Below are 24,510 nucleotides of genomic sequence, written 5' to 3' on the forward strand. Positions count from 1 at the left end.
ACAAAAATTTAGAAGCAATAAAATTCTTTTTAATTAAACTCTTGGGCTGGAGAGATGGCTCAGTGGTTGAGAGCACTGACTGCTCTTCCAGAGGACCTGGGTTCAATTCCCAGTACCCACATGGCAGCTCACAACTGTCTGTAACTCCAGTTCCAGAGGATCCGACACTGTCACACAGACATACATGCAAGTGAAACACCAATGAACATAAAATAAAAATAAAAATAAGTTTAAAAAATAAAATAAGCCGGGCGGTGGTGGCACACGCCTTTAATCCCAGCACTCGGGAGGCAGAGCCAGGTGGATCTCTGTGAGTTCGAGGCCAGCCTGGGCTACCAAGTGAGTTCCAGGAAAAGGCGCAAAGCTATCAGAGAAACCCTGTCTCAAAATAAATAAATAAATAAATAAATAAATAAATAAATAAATAAATAAATAAATAAAATAAACTCTTGCTGGGCGGTGGTGGCGCATGCCTTTAATCCCAGCACTTGGGAGGCAGAGGCAGGTGGATCTCTGTGAGTTCGAGGCCCGCCTCGTCTATAGAGAGATCCAGGACAGGCACAGAGCTACACAGAGAAAACAGAGAAACCCTGTGTGTGTGTGTGTGGTGGGGGGGGACAGACATTACACACAACGGGACGGACACGACTCTCACTGGTCATGGCGATGCATGCATGCATGCCCTTTGTCCCAACACTTGGGAGGCAGAGGCAGGCAGATCTCTGAGTTCAAGGCTGGCCTGGTCTACAGAGCTAGTTTTTGTTTGTTTGTTTGAAGATTTATTTATTTCATGTACATGAGAGCTCTATCTGCATGTACAACTTTATGCCAGAAGAGGGTCTCAGATCCCACTACAAATGGTTGTGAGCCACCATGTGGTTGCTGGGAATTGATCTCAGGACCTCTGCAAGAATAGCCAGTGCTCTTAACAGCTCAGCCATCTCTCCAGCCCCAGAGCTAGTTCTAGGACAACCAAGGCTTCACAGAGAAACCCTGTCTCAAAACAAACAAACAAACAAACATACATACATACATACATACACACATACATAAAATAGTAACAATAAACTCCCTATAATCTCAGCAGTCAGAAGACTGAGAAGAAGCCTGCAAGTTCAAAATCAGGCTGGCTACATAGTAATACCCTGTCTCAAACAAATAAATAAACAAAAACAAAACCTGAACAATGAAAGTTTCCTTTAGCTTCAGATTTGAAACCTGGTGTCAACAATGGTCATTTGTGGGGCTGGAGAGATGTCTCTGCTAAAAGTGAGTACTGCTCTTGAGAGGACCTGAATTTAGTTCCCAGCACCCACATCAGCTCACAACTGCCTATACTCAGCTCCAGGGGGTGCTGACTCCTCTGTCTCTGTAGCTACCTGCACTGATGTACATATACCCTGACACAGATTCACAAACATATATGTGTGTGTGTGTGTGTGTGTGTGTGTGTGTGTGTACATATATATATATATATAAAAAACTGAAAATAAAATAAATCTTAAGTTTAAAAAAAAGCCACTTGTGGGCTCAGTAATCCACTGCTGTCTAGCATACACAAGGCCTTGTGTCTGATCCCTAGCATAGAAAATAGAAAGTCATCTTGGCTGTGTCTCCCATAGGCTCAGCTTTTGAACAGGGTCCCTAGTTGGTAGTATTCATTGCGGAGATGGTCCAGGCTTGCTGGAACACTGGTGGTAGGTTGTGAGAGTTTACATCCTTGCCCGACTTCCAATTAGCTTTCTCTGTTCTCTGCTTCCTGTGTGTGAATGGAGATGTGAGCTCTCAACGTCCTGCCTGTCCCTACTGCCTTGTCTGCTGCTTGACTCCATGCCCCTCCAGCATGATAGTTTCCCATCTATATGTAACCCTCTATAGGTCGATTTTAGTTATGGTATTTTCTCATAGCAACAGAAAAGTAACTAATACATTTTGTTAACTCACTGCTTCATCATCAATGAAGGAGGCATCTGGGGCGATTTCCTGGGGAGGGACCAGAGCCGGGTCCGGTGCAGGATAGTAGCCACCACTGTAATAATCCTAGAGTCGAAACAGAAAACATACAACTGAAGGCACAATGGAGACAAAACAAAGCAAACTGCATGGAAAACGCAGGAAAGATGCCCACACCAAAGTCTTTCCAATGAGCCAGTAGAGCTCCCAGGAACTCGGGTTCACCACCAGTCCCTGCAGCTCCCTCATCTACACCGTCCAGGCCCAGGGGCGCTTGTTTAGGGAAGGGTGACAAAGGATGCACATTCTCTCCTGCTGTGCCCTGTCCCCTTAGCTCCTTTCCAAGATAACCCACACCTCACCTCTCCAGTGCCTTAGCCAGGCCTGACCTGTTCCTGAGATCCAACAAGCTCTGCCACGAGCAGGCAGGAAAAGGCAGCGGTATCAGATCAGGCCATTGCATCCCCCTCCTGCCCCCACTGGACAGTTTCACTGACTGGCTATCTGGTGTGATCCTACAGTCAGAAAAGGTACAAACATGTACCATGAGCTACTTGTTGCTGGACATGGTGGCACACACCTTTAATCCAAGAACTCAGGAGGCAAAGGCAGGCAGGTCTCTGAGTTCGAGGCCAGCCTGGTCTATGTAGTAAGTTCCAGGACAGCCAGAATTACACAGGGAGACCCTGTCTCAAAAATAAAAACTGTTTGTGAGAGTGTGTACTTGATGACATGGATGCAGAGTCTAGAGGAAGACAAGGTAAAGGCAAGGGCAAGCCTGGTCCCTGTGCCTAGCAACCGTTTCTTCCTTGCTGCCACTACTTGTTTTTTGAGACAGCATCTCATTATGTAGCCCTAACTCCCCGTCTCTGCTTCAGTACACCAACACACTCAAGTACACCAACACACTCAAGCTGTCTGTACTGTCCTTTGCCTGAAAGGCCCCTAAGAGAGTACATTCTTTGTGTTTTGGGTTTTTTTGTTTTGTTTTTGTTTTTCAAAACAGGGTTTCTCTGTGTAACTTTGGAGCCTGTCCTGCAGGCTGGCCTTGAACTCAGAGATCTGCCTGCCTCTGCCTCCAGAGTGCTGGGATTAAAGGTGTGTGCCACCACTGCCCAGCCAAGAACATTCATCTTATAATGAACTAAATGGAAAACATGCTTCATATTCATCACACAGAAAAGCAGAACATAAAGATCCAAAGCAAAGCTGGGTGTGGTAGTGTACACCTGTAATCACAGCACTAGAGAAGTGGAAAAGGACAGGAAAGGAGGGAAAGAACGAAGAAAAAAGGAGGGAGAGGAAAACATCCACTGTGAAGAATTTTATTTTTTCCTATCAATGGTAGTTAATCCATAATCCCTGAACTGCCGGCCCCTTTCTCTTAGCCAATCAGATTGTGAAGTTGAGCATCTACCAACGGGCTAAGATACAAGTTACCACCTGAGTTAAGGATAAAAGACAAGAGGCCATCTTGGCATTGTGTGCTGGCTAGCTAGGTGGGCTGTTGGGGACCTGTTTTGTTTGTGTGCTCCTTTATGTGAAAATAACTGCTACTCAGAAGCTCACACCAAACTTGCCTGTTCCTCAATATCCACATTCACAGAGGCATTTCTTAGTTCTAAGATTATAGACCATTCCTCTCGGAAACAACAAAACAAAACAAAACACCATGTAGTCACCAGCCTGTGGTACTGCTGGGAAGTGGTGTGACCTTTAAGAGGTGGAGCTTATTGGAAGGAAGGAAGATCAGTGGTGTGAAACTCTCGGGAATACTGGGATCCTAGCTCCTTTTCTCTTAGCTTCCTCTGAGGCAGTCTCGTGATACACTGCCCAAAAGTAATGTAGCAGATGTACGCCCAGAGGCCCAAAAGAAACGGAGCAAAGCAACCACATTCCAGAGCCTGAGAACCCGAGCCCAAATAAACTACACTTCTCTAACAGACACCTCAGGGTTCCATCACAGTGACAGAAAGTTGACGTGCAGAATCAAAGGAGCAAAGTCTGACAGGGGACTCACCCTATCAGCCTCCCAAATACTTGGGCAATTTAGATCCATAAGGTTCAGAATAATGGTGGTATGTTTTAAGACCTAGTGGGTGTAAGAAAAAATCAAGCAAAGTGGCACACAGGCCATATCACTGGTTCAAATTCTCCTTTAGCTCCGTGTTCCAACAGTCTTGGGCCTGCCCTCTATCCTTTACCCACCTGATAATAAGCACCAGCGGCATTGGCATCGCCATATGTGGAAAACTGATTGTAGCTGTAGTCATCCCCAGGCTTCGGCATCCAGGGGGCCCCACTTGACCCTGCTGCCATCTTAAACTCAAGGGGGGCATTGGCTGCGTCGTCCTGGAAAGCTGGCTCTGGTTCTGTGCCTGGAGGCAGTTCTTCAGGGACAGTGGGGACAGGGTAAGAGTATGGCTCAACTCCAGGGGGCTCAGCCTTGTCAGGGAGGGAGAAAAAGTTCTCAGGAGCAACTTCCTCATCACTGTCGTCATCCTCCTGTGTGATCTGCTTCGTCACCTGCAGGGCAGCACTCTTGGCAGCAGCCTTGATGGCAGAGGGTGACGGAGTGGTGGTTGTGGTGCCCAAAACAGGAGCAAGTGAGGCAGGCTTGGTCTTAGAAGCCAGTCTAGAGGGCTTAGCATCTGAGGAGACATCTGAGGGTTTCCGGGAGAAGGCATGGGGCAGGAGCAACCTGTTAGTCTCTTTCACAGTCAGGTTTTTAGGTTGGGGGAGCAAGGCAGACAAACCAGTCCCCTCGCCGGATCCCTAGTGAGCCCAGGTTTGGAATGAGAGGGAAGAGAGACAAGTGAGACTTTACGTTATGCACCAGCAACAATGACAAACAAGATCACAGGGTTGTGCTTCTCCTGAGAGCTTCACAGCCCTCAAGGCTTTGTTACCTCCATGTTCTTAACCTCTGAGCCATCTCTCCAGCCCTCAAGTACAGATTCTGCTCAAGAAACATTCACACCTGTTGCTAAAAGTTCTGTCTGCCAACCCACCCAAGGAAAGCTCTACAGAGTCAAGCACTTAGTAGATCACTTTGTACACTAATTGGCCCCACCCATCCAGAGTTCCTCTTACTCATATCAATTGCTTGGGTTCTACTTTCTGTCTGCTGAAGGGCCAGTCTGTCCTAAGTGTAGGGAGGTATCAATAGGAAAAAGAGAGTGGACTAAGGTCACTGTCCTGGAGCACTAGGGTGTCTTCCCAGCCAAGAAAAGCCTAGAACGAGTTAAACAAGACTTCTGAGGCAAACAGGCCAGGCAGGAGAGGTGTTCAGCTGAAGAAGGGCCCTTCTCACTGCTCTCTAAGTTTACAGTATCAGAAGGAGGTGCTGGGGTGGCAGGTCGAGAGCACTGTCTAGGCCATCTTACAAGTGTTCCACTTCTCAGCACCATCTGGAATCATGGCTACATCCCTCTGCAGGGCCAGGTTCCCACTCTGCTTTCACGGGTCATCTCTTTGTGCTCATCTTTTTTCCCATCCTTTGTGGAGTGCCTTTCAAGTAGGTCTACCTTCTTCTCCAGGCAGCCGCCTGACAAGGGAATCACTGGCCCCACTCTTCAGTACCTCTTCCTTCTGCAGTCATTATCAACACACACCCCACATCACCCTCACCAATAGTCTTTTTGACTTCCACATGACTCGGTCCTAAGACCTGCCAAAACTACAAGTGACACCTTAACAAAGTGAAGAGAAGGGACAGCGTCAATACTGCTCATGTGAATTCCAAGACAACCACTTTTCCCCAAAATTTAAGAGCAACAGGAAAGCAGACAGTGCAGAGGCAACTGGAAGATATTCTGAACCAGAGTACAGGTGCTGAGGTGAGTGGTAGCCAGCCAGCAGCAGGGAGGTCACTCAGCTGGTCTGGACCACAGAGAAGCAGCCCAGGACAACAGTTTCTTGGACTCTCCAGGGCCGAGCTGGACTCGAGTCAGCACACCAGACATCAGTGTAATCCCAGCTCCACCTACGTTAGCTGTCTAACTCTGGGCCAGTCCCTCAGTTTTCTCCTGTAAACTAGGATGATCATAACCTAGGATTTAGGCCCTATGGTGAAAAAGGAATCGGCGAGACACAGGTAAAGCATTTAGAATGGTACCTAGTATGAAGTAAGTGCTACTTGAATATCTACTTCAGGTTAACACAACAGGAAGAACAGGCAATTTTACAACACAGATGCTCCTTATCATCATCTGACCAGCGTGCTTCCACCTCCCTACAATCCTTCTGCCTGAAACCTAATGGACTGAATTAGGTTACAGTTCCTGTTCCTATGCTGCCTGTCCTTCCAGAAAAGTCAGCTCCATTGTGCTAAGGCCAGGAAGAAAGGAGAAAAAGAGGGGTGCACCCGACTCAAAGCTAGCTCGGAAAGCAGTCACACCAAGCAGTCCTCAGCACCTGCAAACATGCTAGTTCTCAAATGAACACCTTGGACCTTTAAGTCCTAGCTCTCTAGAAACAATCTGGAGAGAAGCAGGAGCTTACCTGCAGGACGGTTTTCTTCTTTGCAGGTTCATCTTCCTCAGAATCTGACTGAGACAAAAAGAACCAGAATAAAGCACAACTGTTTTAGAACAGTAGAAGAAACACACTCAGCAAACATCTATAAAGACTGGACAACAGAGGCCACCGTGTGTGTGCCCACTTCTGCGGAGCTGCAGCCATGCTAGCCCTAGCCAAGTGTTCTCTCTGGGCACTGCAACAGCTACAGAGGATGAGTATGCCTTGATCGCCTTGGTTTCTACTCTGTTAAACTGAGACTATTTCCTCCATTTGGTCCTTGGTGCAAAGAAATGCTACACCTATTTTTATAAATGCATCCACTAGAAGATGAATAGGATTTGGCCCACAATCTCACCCAATCTCAGCCTCACTTTTAAAATCACTTACATAAGACTACATGACCACAGAGCTGGGGAGCTCCAGTGGGATTAAGTGGTGTGTTAACTACTTCTCTATAAGGCATTAAAGGTCAAAATAGTTGGAGAATTCCATTCCCTCTCCAAGTATGATCTATTGTCTGCCAGACACCATCATTCCTGGCTGGGAATGCAGGCAAACGATGGCTGAAAGGTCCTGGCTAAGAAAGGAGGCCACTAATGTTAACCTTTGGACTCAACAGCACTGGACCACACTGAAAAAACCTGCCTGAGCTTTTTGCCAACTGTGGTGTATGCCTTCAATATCAGCACTCAGGAGGCAGAGGTGAGCTCTTAGACAGCCTGATGTATACAGCAAGTTCCAGATGAGCCAAAGCTACATAGTGAGACCTGGTCTCAAAACAAAAGAACAACAAAACAAAAATCAAAACCCTTGCTGGGTGGTGACGACAAATGTCTCTAATCCCAGCATTCCAGAGGCAAGAGGATCTCTGAATTCAAGGCCAGCCTGGTCTACAGAGTGAGTTCCAGGACAGTCAGAGCTGTTACACAGAGAAACCCTGTCTCAAAAAAAACCTTGAGTTCTTGTTTTGTTTTTAGATTGGGACTCCCTGTGTAGCCCTGGCTGTCTTAGACTCACTATGCAGACCACGCTGGCCTCCAGGTAGCTACACCGGCTACCCTTGGGCTTTAATTAGCTCACTACCAGTTTCTCAATTTGAGGAAAGATGAAAGGCACGAGAATAGCAAAGGCTTTTATTTGTTTTTTAAGGTTTTTAAAATCTTGTCAGATTGGGGCTGGAGAGATGGCTCAGAGGTTAAGAGCACTGGCTGCTGTTCTTCCAGAGGTCCTGAGTTCAATTCCCAGCAACCACATGGTAGCTCACAACCATCTGTAATGAGAGCTGGTGCCCTCTTCTAGCCTGCAGGCATACATGCAGGCAGAAAATACTGTATACATAATAAATAAATAAAAATTTTTTTTAAAAAAATCTTGCCAGGCAGTGGTGGCACACACCTTTAATCCTAGCACTCTTTAGAGGCAGAGGCAGATCTCTGAGTTCAAGGCCAGCCTTGTCTACAAAGTGAGTTTCAGGACAGTCAGAGCTGTTACACAGAGAAACTCTGTCTTGAAAAAACAAAAACAAAAACAAACAAACAAAAAACCACACATCTTTAAAACAAATAAAGCTTAAAATTAAAAACTACTTCCCAAGTAAGTAAGAACACGATCACCACCACCAATAACAACAACTATAACATCAAAAATGACTTCCCAGGGGCTGGAGAGAGGGCTCAGCGGTAAGAGCACTGACTGCTCTTCCAGAGGACCCTGGTTCAATTCCCAGCACACACATGGCAGCTCACCACTGTCTGTAACTCCAAGATCTGACACCCTCACACAGATATGCATGCAGGCAAAACACCAAGGCACATAAAATAAAAATAAATTATTAAAAAAAAATGACTTCCCAAATCCATTTTTCCATGGTCTTGGTCTAGCATCTGTAAAGTAAAGGTAAGGCTGGCATGGTAGTGCACACCTTCAATCCCAGCACTCAGGAGGCAGAGGGAGGAAGAGCTCTGTGAGTTCAAGGCCAGCATGACCCTGTTTCAAAAAAAAAAAAAAAAAGCAAGTTCCCAATAATTGTCATGGCAAAGCCTAGGCATCAAGAGTACTCGATACTCAGGGCTGGAGAGATGGCTCAGCCCTGAAGAGCACTGGCTGCTCTTCCAGAGGACTCAGGTTCAATTCCTAGCACCCACATGGCAGCTCACAACTGTTTGTAACTAGTGCCAGGGGAACTGACACCAATGCACACAAAATAAAAATTAATTATTAAAAAAAGTTTAAAATAAGGGGCTGGAGAGATGGCTCAGCAATTAAAAGCACTGGCTGTTCTTCCAAAGGTTCTAAGTTCAATTCCCAGCAACCAAATGATGGCTCACAACCATCTGTAATGAGTACTGGTGCCCTCTTCTGGCTTGCAGGCATACATGCAGGCAGAACACTATATACATAATAAATAAATAAATCTTAAAAAAAAACAAAAACAAAACAGGTGTAGTTCAAGCGTCCCTCGGTGAGTACAGCCATTATGGAAAACCACAGCACCTTATTGTATGGAGTTTATGTGTGCTTTTTGAGGGAACTCTTGGTGACCTTGAACTTGTAATGATCCTCCTGCTCCGGCTTTCTGAGTGCTGGGTTTAGGGGACACACCACCACATCTGGCTTCAGAGGCTTCTAATAACTAAAACCTCAGGGGGAGGGTGGAACATGCTAGAGCACATGGTCAGCATGTGGAGGGCCTGGGTTTAATCCACACACCCTAATAGGAGAATTACCAATCTACTCTGTATCTATCTACCCCCCCCCCAAACTGGAAAGCTGTGCAGTGAGGAAAACACGTCCATGTTCACAGCAGCAGCATCCACAATAACCGTTATACAGTCGACCTAAGTGCCCATCAACAGGTAAGTGGATAAAGAAAATATAGTATCTATAACAATGAATAGCAGCCTTTAAAACACAGGGACGGCAAGATGGCTCAGCAAATACGGGTGTTTGCCACTAAGCCTGATGACCCAAATCCAAATCCCTGGGTTCTACAGTATGGAAGGAAAAGAACTGACTCCCACAAGATGTTCTTTGACTTCTATACATGCTCCATGACATGCACACACCCACACCTATACCCATACACAAAATAAGTGCAATTTTAAAATTTTTAAGGAAGGCTTGTGATATAATTCAGTGGGAGAGGGTTTGTTTGACATATACAAGACACTGGTTCAGTCCTTAGCCAGGGTAAAGGGAAAAGAAGCAGAAAGAATGACCATTGTGAAGTTGTGAAATGGGAAGAATGGAGACATGATGATGCTGTAAACTGAGTACTTACATTCCAGAAATACTAAAACAGTGAACTGCACATGCTCTCACCACAAAAATAAATATCTGGCACAATGAATATGTTAATTACCTTGATTATACCACACTGTTCATAAATTATGATATCATCCTACGCTTCAAAAAATACGCACAATTAATTATAAACTGTCAGTTGACAGTACTTTAAGCCCTTCCCACTCTCACTGACTCCTGGTGCCAATGTGACTGGTGTCTCTCTGTGTCCTCTCAGTGTGCTTTGGTGTGGTTACCCTGCTCCTGACTCTAAGATCCCAAGAAGCCTCTTCTGCACTCATGTCACTTATCTGTCTGCAGTGACATCACATCAACTTGCTCACCAGCACTTGCTGTGTAAATGGGACATATTTCACACGTCTTTCTGTCTCTATTCGGACAACAATGGTTGTATCTTACACTGGAACACCACCACCCGGCAATCAGAGAAACAGTGATTTTCACTGCTAACTGCTGCCGAAATATTAAAAACAAAAACATTTACAGGGAAATCTCTTAGCCCTAAATGTGAAAAATAAAGAGCAGCAAAGGAGACACTGACCACTGACCAAATGCCTGCTATATATTAATGGTGACTCTTTCTTTCTTTCTTTTTTTAAGATTTATTTATTTATTATGTATACAATGTTCTATCTGCACGCATGCCTGCAGGCCAGAAGAAGGCATCAGATCTCATTACAGATGGTTGTGAGCCACCATGTGGGTGCTGGGAATTGAACTCAGGACCTCTGGAAGATCAGCCAGTGCTCTTAACCCTCTCAAGTCAGGGTTTCTGTGTGTGTATTCCTGGTTGTCCTGGAATTCATTGTGTAGACCAGGCTGGCCTTGAACTCACAGAGATCCGCCTGCCTCTGCCTCCCTAGTGCTGGGATCAAAGGTGTACACCACCACCCCACAGCAGTGATCCCTCTAGTAGTAGTGCTTTGATCTTATTTGTTTGAAACATGATCTCATGTAGCCCAGGCTGCCCTTAAACTCCCTAAATAGCCAAGGATGACCTTGAATTCCTGATTCTCCTGTTTCTACATCCAGAGTGCTGGAATTACAGGTATGTGGTCTGGAAATCAAACCCAGGCTCTTACTTGCATGCTACATAAACACTCAAGCAACTGAGCCACCTCCCCAACCCTCCTCCCAGTAGCATAATTTCAATTTCATAGCTCAGAAGTCCAAGAGTGGCAAGCAAGGACAAGACAGAACCTGTGCCAGTTTGGGCTTTTGTGCTTGGAAGGTAACACCACACTGACGGTGTACAAACCTGAGGGCCACACTAAAGTCACATGGGGTCTCACAGGGAATAGCACAAATCAGAACACAGGGTTTCTGTCATTCCTCACCCCACCCCAAGGCTAGCTGGAATACTACTTATCCCTGTCGCAGTGGTGCTGAGACTGCATGGGCTACTGTTGATGAAAATGCACATAACTAAGGTTCCCAGCAGAGCTCGGGGTTTATTATTCTCTGACTCACCACAATGACATACTCAACCAAGAAAAAGGTGTGAACCCCTGCATCTGGGCATGTTCAACCTTCCTCTCTTCAATCCCCATTTCTTCCTACCCACCTACCCACAACAACACCCCCTACCCCAACTTCTTCTGATCCTGGAGAGCCTAGCAAAGCCCCAGCACCTGGCCCCCTGGGTTAGCATGGAGTTCTGGGAACATCTAAACTAAAGCACCCGCTGTAACAGGTCTACTGGCAACACTGGCGCAACCAATGATCATTCTTTGTGTTCGTGGGGTTTCTCATTGTTTTTTCGAGACAACATTTCACTCCGCAGCCCAAACTACAATGAACCCTCAGCAATCATGATTCCGCCTCCCAAGTGCTCAGATTACAGGCACGACATCATGCCTTGTAAAAGCATGTCCTCATTTCTCAGATCCTGTGGAACACAGTGGCCACTGTGACAGTGGAGACAAACTGTCCTAAGGCTAATACAGTACCTTTGAGAGTGCTGGGATTAAAAGTGTGCCAATATCGCCCGGCTCTGAGTTTATCTGTTAGACACATACACAAACAACCCTGTATGACTGACCATTTCTGATGTCACTCACTACTTCTGGATCTAGAGATTGCTGGCTACTCATCCGTGTGCACGCACGCGCGCGCGCACACACACACACACACACACACAATAGTTTTATATTTTTTTTCTTTTCTTTTTTTTTTTTTTTTTTTTTTGGTTTTTCGAGACAGGGTTTCTCTGTGTAGCTTTGCGCCTTTCCTGGAACTCGCTTTGGAGACCAGGCTGGCCTCGAACTCACAGAGATCCTCCTGGCTCTGCCTCCCGAGTGCTGGGATTAAAGGCGTGTGCCACCACCGCCCGGCTTCTTTTTTTTTTAAACAGAATCTCTCTACATATCCCTGACTTTCCTGGAACTCGCTCTGTAGACCAGGCTGGCCTTCCCAGAGATCCACCTGCCTCTGCCTCCCAGTGCTGGCATTAAAAGCTTGTACCTCCGTGCCCAGCTCAACTTTTTTTTGACAGGGTTTCTCTGTGTAGTTTTGGTGCCTGTCTTGGATCTCACTCTGTAGACCAGGCTGGCCTCAAATTCACAGAGATCCGCCTGGCTCTGCCTCCTGAGTGCTAAGATTAAAGGCGTGCGCCACCACCGCCTGGCCTCAACTTTTTTTTTTTTTTTTTTAAATACATTTAAAAAAGACTAGCCAGGCCGGGCGGCAGACTAGCCAGCACTCGGGAGGCAGAGCCAGGCGGATCTCTGTGAGTTCGAGGCCAGCCTGGTCTCCAAAGCGAGTTCCAGGAAAGGCTCAAAGCTACAGAGAAACCCTGTCTCGAAAAACCAAAAAAAAAAAAAAAACAAAAAAAAGACTAACCAGGCAGTAGTGGTGAATGCCTTTTATCCCAGCACTCGAGAGGCAAAGGCAGGCAGAACTTTGAGTTCCAAGCCAGGATGATCAGTTCCAGGACAGCCTACCCAGAGAAAACCTGTCTCAAAAGACCAAAAAAAAAAAGGGAAAAAAACCCTCAGGAAATAAAGAGCTCACAAGTTTCAGGAAGTCCCTGAAATTTACCAAGTTCCCAAGACCTTCTCCATTCCCCAAGGTTATATAGAGTATAGACAGTACAGATGGCTGCAAAGTTAACTCTCTAACCTGTGGAACTGCCTACATGTCCTGCAGAGCTCTGGAGTGTCAGCTTTTGTGAGCACTCGACAATGAACTTTCAGTGACACACCTGCTTCTGAGTTGTGAATACTTATAACCCCAATAAACTCAATGATGTACCCAGTTAGACTCTGGTAGTATATTTTGGTCTGTTGTAAGGCTCCCTATCTGGGGTAAGGAGACCTTTGTTCCTAACTCCCCAGGAATAGTACCACACAACAGGAGGCCAGCCTGGACTACTGAGTAAGACCACAGTGGGGAGTGGTATTATTATTTCTTTTTAGCCTCACAGGAACCTAAAGCTCAGTGGCCACCACTGTCCTCTCCAGCTGCCAAGAGTGACACTCTACACACGCAGAGACTGCTGAGCAAGAGCGGAAACAGACATGTTCCATTAGGCTAGGTCCAGTGGGATCTGCTCATCTCTCAGTGCCGCATTCCCCATGGCAGTCCTCCTCTTATCTTCTCAGGCTCTGGTTCTCAGACTCTCCAAAAAGCAATCACTAGCTATCAGGGCCAGGAGCCAAGGAGGAAATCAAGGTTAAGAACAGACACCCACCTCTCCAGACTCCAAATGAATTATACTATTACCCATTAGCTAGATTCATCAACTTCTTGAACTCTTCGGTCTCTTATTTGCCCTTGGGTTAGGATTTTGTTTTCTCTATTTTACTTCTTGTTTATCTTCCTTTCTGATTTCTGCCTACCTATGGGCCTTCTCCTCACCTTTTCAGTAAATACCAAGACAGAGCAAAGCACACCTAGGTTCAAATATAACCTCTGCCACCACTTCAAAACTATGTGGTTCGGGACAACTTGCCTTTGTTGTCTAAACCTGTTTCCTTCTAGGTGAACTGGAGTTAGGAGTCTAGCACAAAATGGGTGAGGCAGAGCATGTGCATGCCAGTAACCCTAGCACCTGGGAGGTGAAGACAGGAGAGAAGTGGAAGATCATCCTCCACTACATAGGGGAGGTGCTGGCAGCCTAGGCTAGACCTTGTTTTGAAGGGGAGAGAAAAGAGCTCAGTGCTGTGCCAACACCTTCAGCAGGTTCCCACAAACATTAGCAGGCCCCAACCCTGAAATTTATTGTTGTTGCTATTTGAAATAGGGTCTCACTATGTAGACCAGGCTGGCCAGAAACTACTGAGTTCCACCTGCCTTTCCATTCTAAGTGCTGAGAATTAAAAGTGTGTGCCACCATGCTCCGCAAGGAACCAACCTAAAATTTGTGTCAGAATATATTATATGAGAAAAAAACTCTCACATAAGACTTGTTATCCTAAGTCTGTCTTTTTCAGTATCTTCATCCTCTGGGCCTAGGAAGTCAACCAATGACCTTTCAGTAAGAACAAGAAGAGCAAGAAAGGGGAAAAAGCAGATAATCACCCACTTCCTGGATCATTTCCTACTTAAGTCAAAAGGTGAGAGAAGCTGAGCTTGTGGGCATATTCCTACAATCCCAGCACTAGAGAAGGTAAGGCAAAAGGAATCTTGAATTCAAGGGTAACTGGGAACTGGGCCACACCCACAGCACAGCCACACACACACACACACACACACAGCACAGCCACAGCCACACACACACACACCCACACACACACACCCCCCCCCACACACACACACCCACACACACATATAAGGGGAGTGGGGGCGCGGGGAGCAGATGATGACAAAGAGAAAAGATAACTGAGGTTGGTTGTGGACTGCACTCCTGCATGCCACTCCTCTCCCCTTGCTCCCTGTGATTAGACAGCTGGTAACCTGGAAACTAGGAGGGCTAGACTACAGTTTACTCTGAGCTGATCTATAAAAAGAAGGAAATAAAAATCAAGATGCTGTAGGTGGCTTTCCCCTGCAGCAAAGGTAAGAAGCACCAAATTCTAAGAAAATTCTCTAAGGCAGTGAGCTTATCCTTGTGTGGTGGTTTTGAAAGAAAATGGCCCCAGCCAGGCGGTGGTGGCACATGCCTTTAACCTCAGCACTCAGGAGGCAGAGCCAGGCGATCTCTGTGAGTTCGAGGCCAGCCTGGTTTACAGAGTGAGATCCAGGGCAGGCACCAAAACTACACAGAGAAACCCTGTCTCAAAAAAAAAAAAAAAAAACAAAGAAAAAGAAAAGAAAGGAAGGAAAGAAAATGGCCCATAGGCTCACAGGTAGTGGTACTATTAGGAGATGCTGCCTTGCTACAGCAGGTGTGTCTCTGTTGGAGGAAGTGTGTCACTAGAGGGTAGGCTCTGAGGTCTCAGAAGCTCAAGCCAGGCCTAGTGAGTCTCAGTCTCTTCCTGCTGCCTGGGGGATCCAGATGTAGAACTCTCAGCTACCATTCCAGCACCATGTCTGCCTGCATGCCACCATGCTCCCTGCCATGACGATAATGCACTAAACCTCTGAAACTGTAAGCCAGCCCCAATTCAATGTTTTCCTTCATAAGGGCTGCCTTGGTCCCGGTGTCTCTTCACAGCAATAGAAACACTAAGATGGCCTGCAAACATGCACTAAGGGCTGTAGTGGGATTTGTTCCACCCATGACCGTGGGCTATAGGGCCCGAAGGAGGTGGTGCTTCCTGCTGTTGTATGTGACATCTTAAAAGAAGGAGAAAGGTCACATGCCCCTTCTCTCTGCTCCTGCCTGTGAGGTAAATTTGAGAACGACTTCAGCTGTCTACTCCGTTCTGTATTTGTGAGTGTATTTCCTCAATTTATATCTTAATAAATCCCTACTACCCATCAAATAGACTCACGTGAATTGATCTTAATAGAGGACCCATGCACAACATGGGGTTCAGAATCAGAGCTCTTAGAACCAGACAGGGCACAGCTCTTTAAAGACCAGGATGCAGAGGTAGAGAGATGGCTCAGATGTTAAGAGCACTGGCTGCTCTTCCAGAGGACCCGGGTGCAGCAGTCCGCTGGCTCAAACGCCATTACAAGATGGCGCTGGTTTCCTGTTTATCCCGAATGCTAACGTGTCGCTCTCCCGCCCGATAGTACTGACCAATCAGCTTACCGCCCAAGCTCCGCCCCCAGAACCTGCATATAAGCCAGCTTGCCCCGGCGCCCGGGGCCCTCCTCCCGTACCAGCTCTCCCGAGAAGCCATAACCGAGCAGCGTTCAATAAAACCGTGATAGAGGAAGAATCTTGGAGTCGTGTCTTGCTTCCCCGCTGGTCGGGGCGCGCCGCAACTGGTGCCGAAACCCGGGGAACTTCGGACCTTGCGAACGACTCGGAGGAGGGCCGAAGATTCAGAACCTCACACGGGAACGAATGCAAGAGACCCGATTTGGGTGCCGACAAGACTAACACGAGGGGTACAACAACATGAGGAAGATGGAGAAGATGATGCTGACCTTCCTGAGAATTTGAAATGTTACAATTGAATTTCACCGCCTCTATTGCTGCCCTAAATCAGACGCGTGCTCATTTGACCACCTTGGGAGAATTTACTGATTTTTTGGTCACAGCTGCATCTTATGTGAAGGAATGGGCTGGGGTGTGGGCGATGGGAACAGTGGGCTTGATTGGTCTAGTCATACTGGGTTGGATCCTCTGTAGGTTGATAAAGCGCAATCGTACAGAGCGTACACTTATGCTATGGCCGCCCTGGATGCTGGCGGTTCCCCAAGTATCTGGTTGGCCCAGCTGAGGGAACTGTAGGCTGTCCTTGCACTCGGAGGGCTCTGCCCATTGCACCCGATTAGGAAGCCTATGATACTGCTCCTGCACACGGAGAGCTATGCTCATTGCACCCGTTTAGAGAGTATCATTGTTCCTCCTACTCAGCACTCGCCCATCGAGCAGGAAGCTCATCATGAGGAGACTCCTAGCTCTGGGTTGCCAAAAACAAAAAGGGGGAACTGCAGCAGTCCGCTGGCTCAAACGCCATTACAAGATGGCGCTGGTTTCCTGTTTATCCCGAATGCTAACGTGTCGCTCTCCCGCCCGATAGTACTGACCAATCAGCTTACCGCCCAAGCTCCGCCCCCAGAACCTGCATATAAGCCAGCTTGCCCCGGCGCCCGGGGCCCTCCTCCCGTACCAGCTCTCCCGAGAAGCCATAACCGAGCAGCGTTCAATAAAACCGTGATAGAGGAAGAATCTTGGAGTCGTGTCTTGCTTCCCCGCTGGTCGGGGCGCGCCGCACCCGGGTTCAATTCTCAGCACTCACATGGAACTAACAACCAGTTCTGGGGATTCCATGTCCTCTCTTCTGGTCTCCATGGACACTGCATGCATGGGTATACAGACACACTCGGGCAAAACACCTATCAACATAAGGCTACAAGGCCAGGTAGCCAGGTGGTATATTGCACACCCTTAATCCCAGCACTTGGAAGCAGAGACAGGCAGCTCTCTGGGTTTGAGGTCAGCCTGGTCTACAGAGTGAGTTTCAGGAGAGCCAAGACTACACAGAGAAACCCTGCCTGGAAAGACAAAACAAAACAAAAACCCTCAGGAAATAAAGAGCTCACAAATTTCAGAAAGTCCCTGAAATTTATCAGGTTCCCAAAGCCTTCTCCCTTCAAGGTAGAGTCTGGCTCTGCCTCCTGAGTACTGGAATTAAAGGCATGAGCCACCACCGCCCAGCTGACAAACCCTATCTTGAAAAACTCAAAAAAAAAAAAAAAATGACCAGGTCACCTACACCTGAGCACCTTCAATACTCTCAGGCTGCCTTTCTCCAAGAGTAATGTTCAAAGAACAAAACTAGCAACTTGAATAGAACACTGGAAAATAACCAGCCGGGGGCTGGCATTCCAGTGACCGTCACTCCACACTTCAGAAGCTGCGTGGGTCACACAAGTCAAGTCCTCTGCTGCCTGCTACTTTCACCACCTTAACTGGAAGAGCCTACAGCGTCCACCACAAATCTTTTTCTCTTTTTGGGTATCTGAGGCAGGATCTTGCTATGTAGCCCTGTTGGCTATGTAGATAAGGGATCCCAAACCCAGGCATTTCCTGTGCCTCAGCCTCTCGAGTGCAGGGATTACAGGTGTCCCACCAAGTTGTTCTAATGCTACCTTCATGAAGAAACGAGCTGTCACTGTGGAGAGAAACACACTGGCTTAGGTGACACCATCCTCATGCATTCCCCAAATATAACAATTAAGCTGAGGTAAAGTTGAGGGCGGGGGAGCAGCAGCCAGACCATGTTTCTGTTCCATTCACGGACGGACCTTTCTTAACCCCATTTCAATCAAGACCAAGGTTAGTTTCAATGACAAAACAGAAAGCTTTTGTAAACTCTTAGACCAAGAAATGACAAACTCAGATGAGAATAAAAGGACAAGTGATCTGAAAGAAAGTTTTGAAGGAGATGAGAGATTCCAGAATAGCCTTCCAGAAAGAACTCATGTGAATTCCTTCATTCAGAAAATAAACTTACAGAGTGCTCCCCTCACCAAGGAAATTTCTCTTTACAACAGATGGAGACAACTACAGAAAACCACACCAACCAATCCAAATGCAGAGTTGTGAAACTCATTCCCAACAGCTACATCTACAAAACAGCTCTTACATCTAAGGCTCAGAGAACACTGCAGAAGACGGGCAGCTGTGAGACTGGGTGTGTCTCCTCGTAACATCAGAACCTACACCCATCAAGTCTCACCAACACGACTACTGCCTAACTAGGAGCTGAACAAAGACAACAGCAGCAACCCAGGAGGCCTCAACCCTGCACAAAGAACTACAGGCAACCAAGGGATGCTGAGAGTGAGAGAAATAGTCTCTCCAAGGAAGAACATACCAATCAATCCGTTGTCCAATACCAAATGGTCAACCCTAAAAACATATATACAGAATACCATACAGTCTGAGCAGATCATATTTAGAAATATGTATGTATATGCATAAACATATATGTATGTAACAACAATTAATGAAAAAAGAGGCCATGAATTTGAAAGACAGCAAAGAGGTATACATGGAAGAATTTGGAGGGAGAAGGGAAGGGAAAAAAAATAATTATAACTTCCAAAAGAAGAGAAGTAAGCTGGGCAGTGGTGACACACTCCTTTAATCCCAGCACTTAGGAGGCAGAGGCAGGCAGATCTCTGTGAGTTCGAGGCCAGCCTGGTCTACAGAGCGAGTTCTAGGGACACAATGGGATTAAAAGAAGTAACCTCTGCTCTGTCTTCATGGAATCTGTACACTAGAGGAGGGAGAAAAGCTAAGTATATAGTATGCAATATAGTGGTTAAGCTATAGAGAAAAACAAAGCAGGGCCAGGCAATGGCGATGCACACCTTTAACTCCAGCACCAAACTACATCTGTAGTTCATGAATGAATCTGTATGAATTTCAGTTTCACCGTCTGGATTTTGTCAAGGTTAGATGAGTTTGGACATGAGGATACAGTTTCTAGAAGAGGCAGTCAGAAGACAGAGAGGCAGACGGATCTCTGAGTTCGAGGCCAAGCCTGGTCTATGTAGCAAGTTCCAGGCCGGCTAGGGCTACATAGTAGGACCATGCATCAAAAACACCCAGGGAGAAGCATGTGAGAGGCAACAGCACGTAAGCAGGTAGGCTAGCAATGCTCCTGAGAACACTGGGACGCCTGCTGGGGGGAACAAAAACAGAGACAGCCCATGCAGGAAAGAACGCTAAAGAAAAGCAGAGCTAGCAAAGGGAGCCCAGGATGGAGCAATTCATGTACCCAAAGGTAGAAAGCAAAGAGCTCTCACACACTTTCTTCCCGAGGGTTACTGTCTCCCGTATCAAAGGAAGCCTTCATTCCAAGAGAGGCCTTGTCTTTTTCTGCTCAAACATCTGAAAACAACATAAAGTCAGGCATGGCTGCACATGTCTTTAATCCTAGCACTTGGGAGGCAGAGGCAGAAGGATCTCTGTGAGTTCAAGGCCACCCTGGTCTACAGAGTGAATTCCAAGGCAGCCAGGACTACATAGAGACCCTGTCTAAATAAATAGACAAATAAACACAAAAAACAACATAAGCTTGTGGTGATATTGTGTTCCCCAAAATATTGTGCACCCTAATAAACTTATCTGGGGTCAGAGAACAGAACAGCCACTAGATATAAAGGCCAGAAAATGGTGGCACACACGCCTTTAATCCTAGCATTCCAGAGGCAGAAATCCCTCTGGATCTCTGTGAGTTCAAGGCCACACTGGAAACAGTAAGGCGTGGTAACAAGAGCCTTTAATCCCAGGAAGTGATGGCAGGAAGCAGAAAGGTATTTAAGGCACGAGGACCAGGAATTAGACATGGTTAAGCTTTTGGTCTGGTTAAGGCTTTAGGCTTTTAGCAGCAGTTCAGCAGAGATCCATTTGGATGAGGACTCAGAAGCTTCCAGTCTGAGGAAACAGGATCAGCTGAAGAATTGGCAAGGTGAGGTGGCTATGGCTTGTTCTGCTTCTCTGATCATTCAGCGTTCACTCCAATACCCGACTCCAGGTTTGTTTTTATTAATAAGACCTGTTAAGATACTTGCTACATAAGCTTGACTGCCTCTTCTAGAAACTGTATCCTCACGTCCAAACTCATCTAACCTTGACAAAATCTAGACGGTGAAACTGAAATTCATACAGATTCATTCATGAACTACAGATGTAGTTCGGTTGATAAGAGTGCTTGCCTGGCCAGCCAGTGGTGACACACACCTTTAATCCCAACTTGGAAGGCAGAGCCAGGCGGGTCTCTGTGAGTTCGAGGCCAGCCTGGTCTACAGAGGAAGATCCAGGGCAGGCTCCAAAGCTATACAGAGAAACCATATCTGGAAAAAACAAAAGAGTTTTAGGCTACCCTTAGCTATATAGTAAATCTGAAGCCAGCCTGGGCTACCCAGCCCTGGTTGTGTAGGCTGTAATCCCACCTGCAGGAGAGACTGAAGCAGAATAATCTAAAATGCAAGGTCATTATAGACAATCAAGAAATACCATTTCTCGCCGGGCGGTGGTGGTGCATGCCTTTAATCCCAGCACTCGGGAGGCAGAGGCAGGCAGATCTCTGTGAGTTCGAGGCCAGCCTGGGCTACCAAGTAAGTCCCAGGAAAGGCGCAAAGCTACACAGAGAAACCCTGTCTCGAAAAACCAAAAAAAAAAAGAAATACCATTTCTCAAAATAAAAATTGGAAATAGGGCTGGGGACTGTAGTTCAGTGTAAGAGTGTTTACCTAGCATGTGTGAGGCCACAGGTTCAACTCTCAGATTTGGGGGGGGGGGGAGGGTTGTCATTCTCAAGAAGTGTAGTTACTTCTTAATCCAACACGAGGAGGCTGAAGCAAGATCATAAGTTGGAGCCCAGCCTGTGCTACATAGTGATCCAAGGAGAGCCTGGGCTACACAGTGAAACTGTCTCAAAATAAATATTCCATTTCTTCTCTAACGCCCCTCAAAAACAAGGCCAAGAGTCATGTCCTTTACCACCTTTATCAAGCCTTATTATTTTAGGGATGGGGCCAAGGATAAGACCGGTCCTGGATGTTCAACATGAGCACTAAAGTCCTATCAGCTGTCACTTCAGACGCCCACGTTGTACCTGACCTCAATATGGCAAGAGGAGAGGCCAACCTGAGATGAAGACGCTAAAAGGGAAGGAAGTGCCCCTATGCATGTACCTTGGCCTGTCAGTACCGAGGATGCCATTTAACCCTTTCTGCAAGCCAGCCCCGGGTTCCAAAATGCCCCGTGGCCAATACCCTAACTCCCCAAAGTTGACAAGTAAGTTCATCTGAATTAACCGCCTTCCAAGAGGATTCTAGCGGCCTTGAGTGAACGGATGAGTTTCTAGGGCTCCATTACGGCCACAAGTCCCTCCTACCCCCAAACTTAAACCCAATGGGGCTTGCGGTGGCCCCCTGGATACTCACATCGCCCTTATGCAGCTCCGGCGCCGCGATCCTCACCGGCTCGGTCCTCTTCTTTGGCTTGGGAAGCCCCAAGGGGGGTCCGACGCTGCCCACAGCTGGGGGCAGGCTGAGACCAGGGCCTTGGGGCGACGGCAGCCCCAGCCCCTCCCCGACTCCCGCAGCTTCAGCTGGGCTCACTCCTGCAGGTGGCGGGAAGCCGCCCAAGCCGAAGGGCAAAGGTGGAGGAGGCTGCAGCCTGGGGTCTCCGGTGGGCGGGGGCAGCAGCAGAGGCGGGGGAAAGGCTGGAGCCAGCATTTGAGGGGGCGGGGGCAGCAAGGCCGGACCCTTGGGTGCGGGCAGGGAAGCGAACAGGCCTCCTAAAGTGGGCCCGGGCATAGGAGCCGCCACATCCTCTTCCTCCGGCTCCGGCTCCGGTTCATCCGGCTCGCTCTCATCGCTGCTGGCATAAGCAACCAGAGACATGGCGCCTCCCGCCTTTGGGACGCCCTTGCCCGCAGACTAGGCCTACTTGAGACCCGGGATGTCCCGGCGGCCTAGTAGGCCCCACCACTGGGCAAGGCGGGGAACTGGAAAGCGCCCCCTGCTCCGTGTTCTAGGGCTATCCTCGGCAGGAACCCATGGCCGGGGTTGATTTACACCGAGTAAGAATTCCCGCTTCACTTAAGCTCCTAGCGCCAGGCAACTACACACAGCTAATGGCCGCCGAGTCACTCCGCCTACCACTCGCCTCACAAACATAAGAACTATAATTCCCAGAGAACACTTTTGCAACAGCCCATTCTCTACCTCAGGGAACTCAGTGCAAAGCATGGCGGGAGTTGGAGTCCGAAGGTGGAGTAAATGGTGCGCTGAAAGACTGAGAGAAACCCTCCTCTGACGCAGGGGTTCCTGGGATTCGTAGTTTGTTTATTTGTTTGTTGTTGCCTTGAAAGTCCTAGGTTACTACAAGCCCCATGGATCAACGCGGTAGTCACGGAAACACTTAGAGCATTTCGGTACTTGAAGTTAGTTCCTTAGAGCACTTAAGGTTTATGGGAGCTGTGGTACGCTTAGAAACTGCTAGTGTTGTCGGGAAAGTGATGGCGTCTGGGAAAGTGGACGAGCAGCCAGCTTAAAGGGAAAGTTACCTGTAAATAAATGGTGATGCTTCCAAGTCCACCTGGGAGTTAGAACAAAGCACTCCAAGGAAAGCCAAAGCCCAAGGGACGTGTATGAAATTAAGCTGCAAAACTAGAAAGAAAATGAGGCCGCGGGCATCTGAGAGCGGAAGTAAATGTGCCATGAAAAAGGAAGGAGGTGATCTCCTTTGCTATGGCTGGTACACATCCAGGAACACATCTCCCGTGAAGCCTGCCTACCAAAAAGTCTGGGACTTGGGCTCCTTCCGCAGCAACCAGTGAGACAGAGAGGTGGCCAAGGCGCGGGAAACTAGGGTGAGGTACCCAGGATTCATCATTTCACAGTAAAGGGACACACAATGGCCTGGTACACTTCACAGTTCTGAGGAATCACCTATGCCACCCCCCAAACATAACAACGACTCCGCACGTGTGGTTGGCATTCCTTTAATGGCTGGGCATGCTGTCTGTTCTGCCTGTGTATCCACGCACGTTTATGATAGGCTTCTTTACGTGCTGTCGGCCTGTGAGGATGTGTTTTGCACCTGTTCTAACCTGTCTACCTGTGATTCTGGATCACATTCTGTTACCCTGTAGCCGAGTGCCCACTACTTGTCAGCCTGTCTGTGCATATCCTCTACATCCATCTCTCTGGGTACTCCCTCCCTGCTCCTAAGAGCAGAAAACTATTGAGATCAGCCAACGAAAGAGCTGTTGAGGTGTGGCAAGGAGGCTAAAAAAGATAGAAAGTGTGCTTTGAAAGGATGGTGATAGTAAAGACAGCTGAAGGACAAGCCCGATGTGACTCTTCCTCATCATCATCCTCACCCTACGTCCGAACATCTGGCTTCACAGACAAATTTATAATACCACCTTTTCTAGACATCTGCTTAGATCGGCCCAGAGTAACTTGTGTGCACCTGTGTTTTAACCAGACTAGGGGTCTAGGCAGCTCAATAGCAAATTGCTTATCTAACATGTGCAAGATCCAGGATTTGATACCTCACTGCTGCCTGCCCCAAAACAAATTTTAATGTGTATAAGGAAAAAAGTTAATGTACCCTAGGAAAAAAATTTGAAAACTACAAATTCTTGCTGGACATAGTGGCCCATGCCTGTGCCCAGCCTTTGGGAGGTTGGGACAGGATCAGGACGTGTCTACATAGCAAATTCGAGGCCATCCTGAGAACTGCCTCATAAACAAACAGGAGCTAGAGAGAGAACTCTGTTGGTAACGTGCTTGCTCATCGAGCATAGGAATCTGTCCATCCCCAGCACCTATGTAAACATGCCAAGCACAGTACATGGAATCCCAGCACCAGGGAGTGGAGACAAGAGGACCCCAGGAGCTTCCTGGCTGAACAGCCCAGCCTTGGTGAGGCCCAGGTCCCAGGGAGAGACTCTGTCTGGAAAGGCAAGGTTGAGGGCTGGAGAGATGGCTCAGTTAGTTGTTAAGAGCACTTGCTACTCTTGCAGAGGACCTGGGTTCTGTCCCCAACTCACAACCATCTGTACCTTAACTTGCAGAGAATCCAAAGCCCTCCTTCTAACCTTTCAGGCACCAGGCATACATGTGCTACACATACATATATGTTGGCAAAGACTCATAAAGATGAAACAAAAATAAGTTTTTTTGTTTTTTTTCCCCAAG

The 24,510-nt window shown here is 47.4% G+C and overlaps 1 protein-coding gene across 1 annotated transcript in view; it reads right to left on the reverse strand.

The window, feature by feature from the left end:
* Prcc (proline rich mitotic checkpoint control factor) overlaps positions 1 to 22,806 on the reverse strand; it is a 30,094-nt gene extending 7,288 nt beyond the window's left edge. Inside the window, exons 1-4 of the mRNA XM_059265580.1 lie at positions 21,742 to 22,806; positions 6,457 to 6,504; positions 4,162 to 4,728; positions 1,945 to 2,040 (exon numbers count right to left, since the gene is read on the reverse strand). Of these exons, the coding sequence (XP_059121563.1) occupies positions 1,945 to 2,040; positions 4,162 to 4,728; positions 6,457 to 6,504; positions 21,742 to 22,203 (1,173 nt within the window). The 5' untranslated portion in view covers positions 22,204 to 22,806. The remainder of the gene's footprint in view (positions 1 to 1,944; positions 2,041 to 4,161; positions 4,729 to 6,456; positions 6,505 to 21,741) is intronic.
* Positions 22,807 to 24,510: the final 1,704 nt, after the last annotated feature.

Source organism: Peromyscus eremicus, chromosome 6, assembly GCF_949786415.1.
Source record: "Peromyscus eremicus chromosome 6, PerEre_H2_v1, whole genome shotgun sequence".
Classification (NCBI taxonomy): domain Eukaryota; kingdom Metazoa; phylum Chordata; class Mammalia; order Rodentia; family Cricetidae; genus Peromyscus; species Peromyscus eremicus.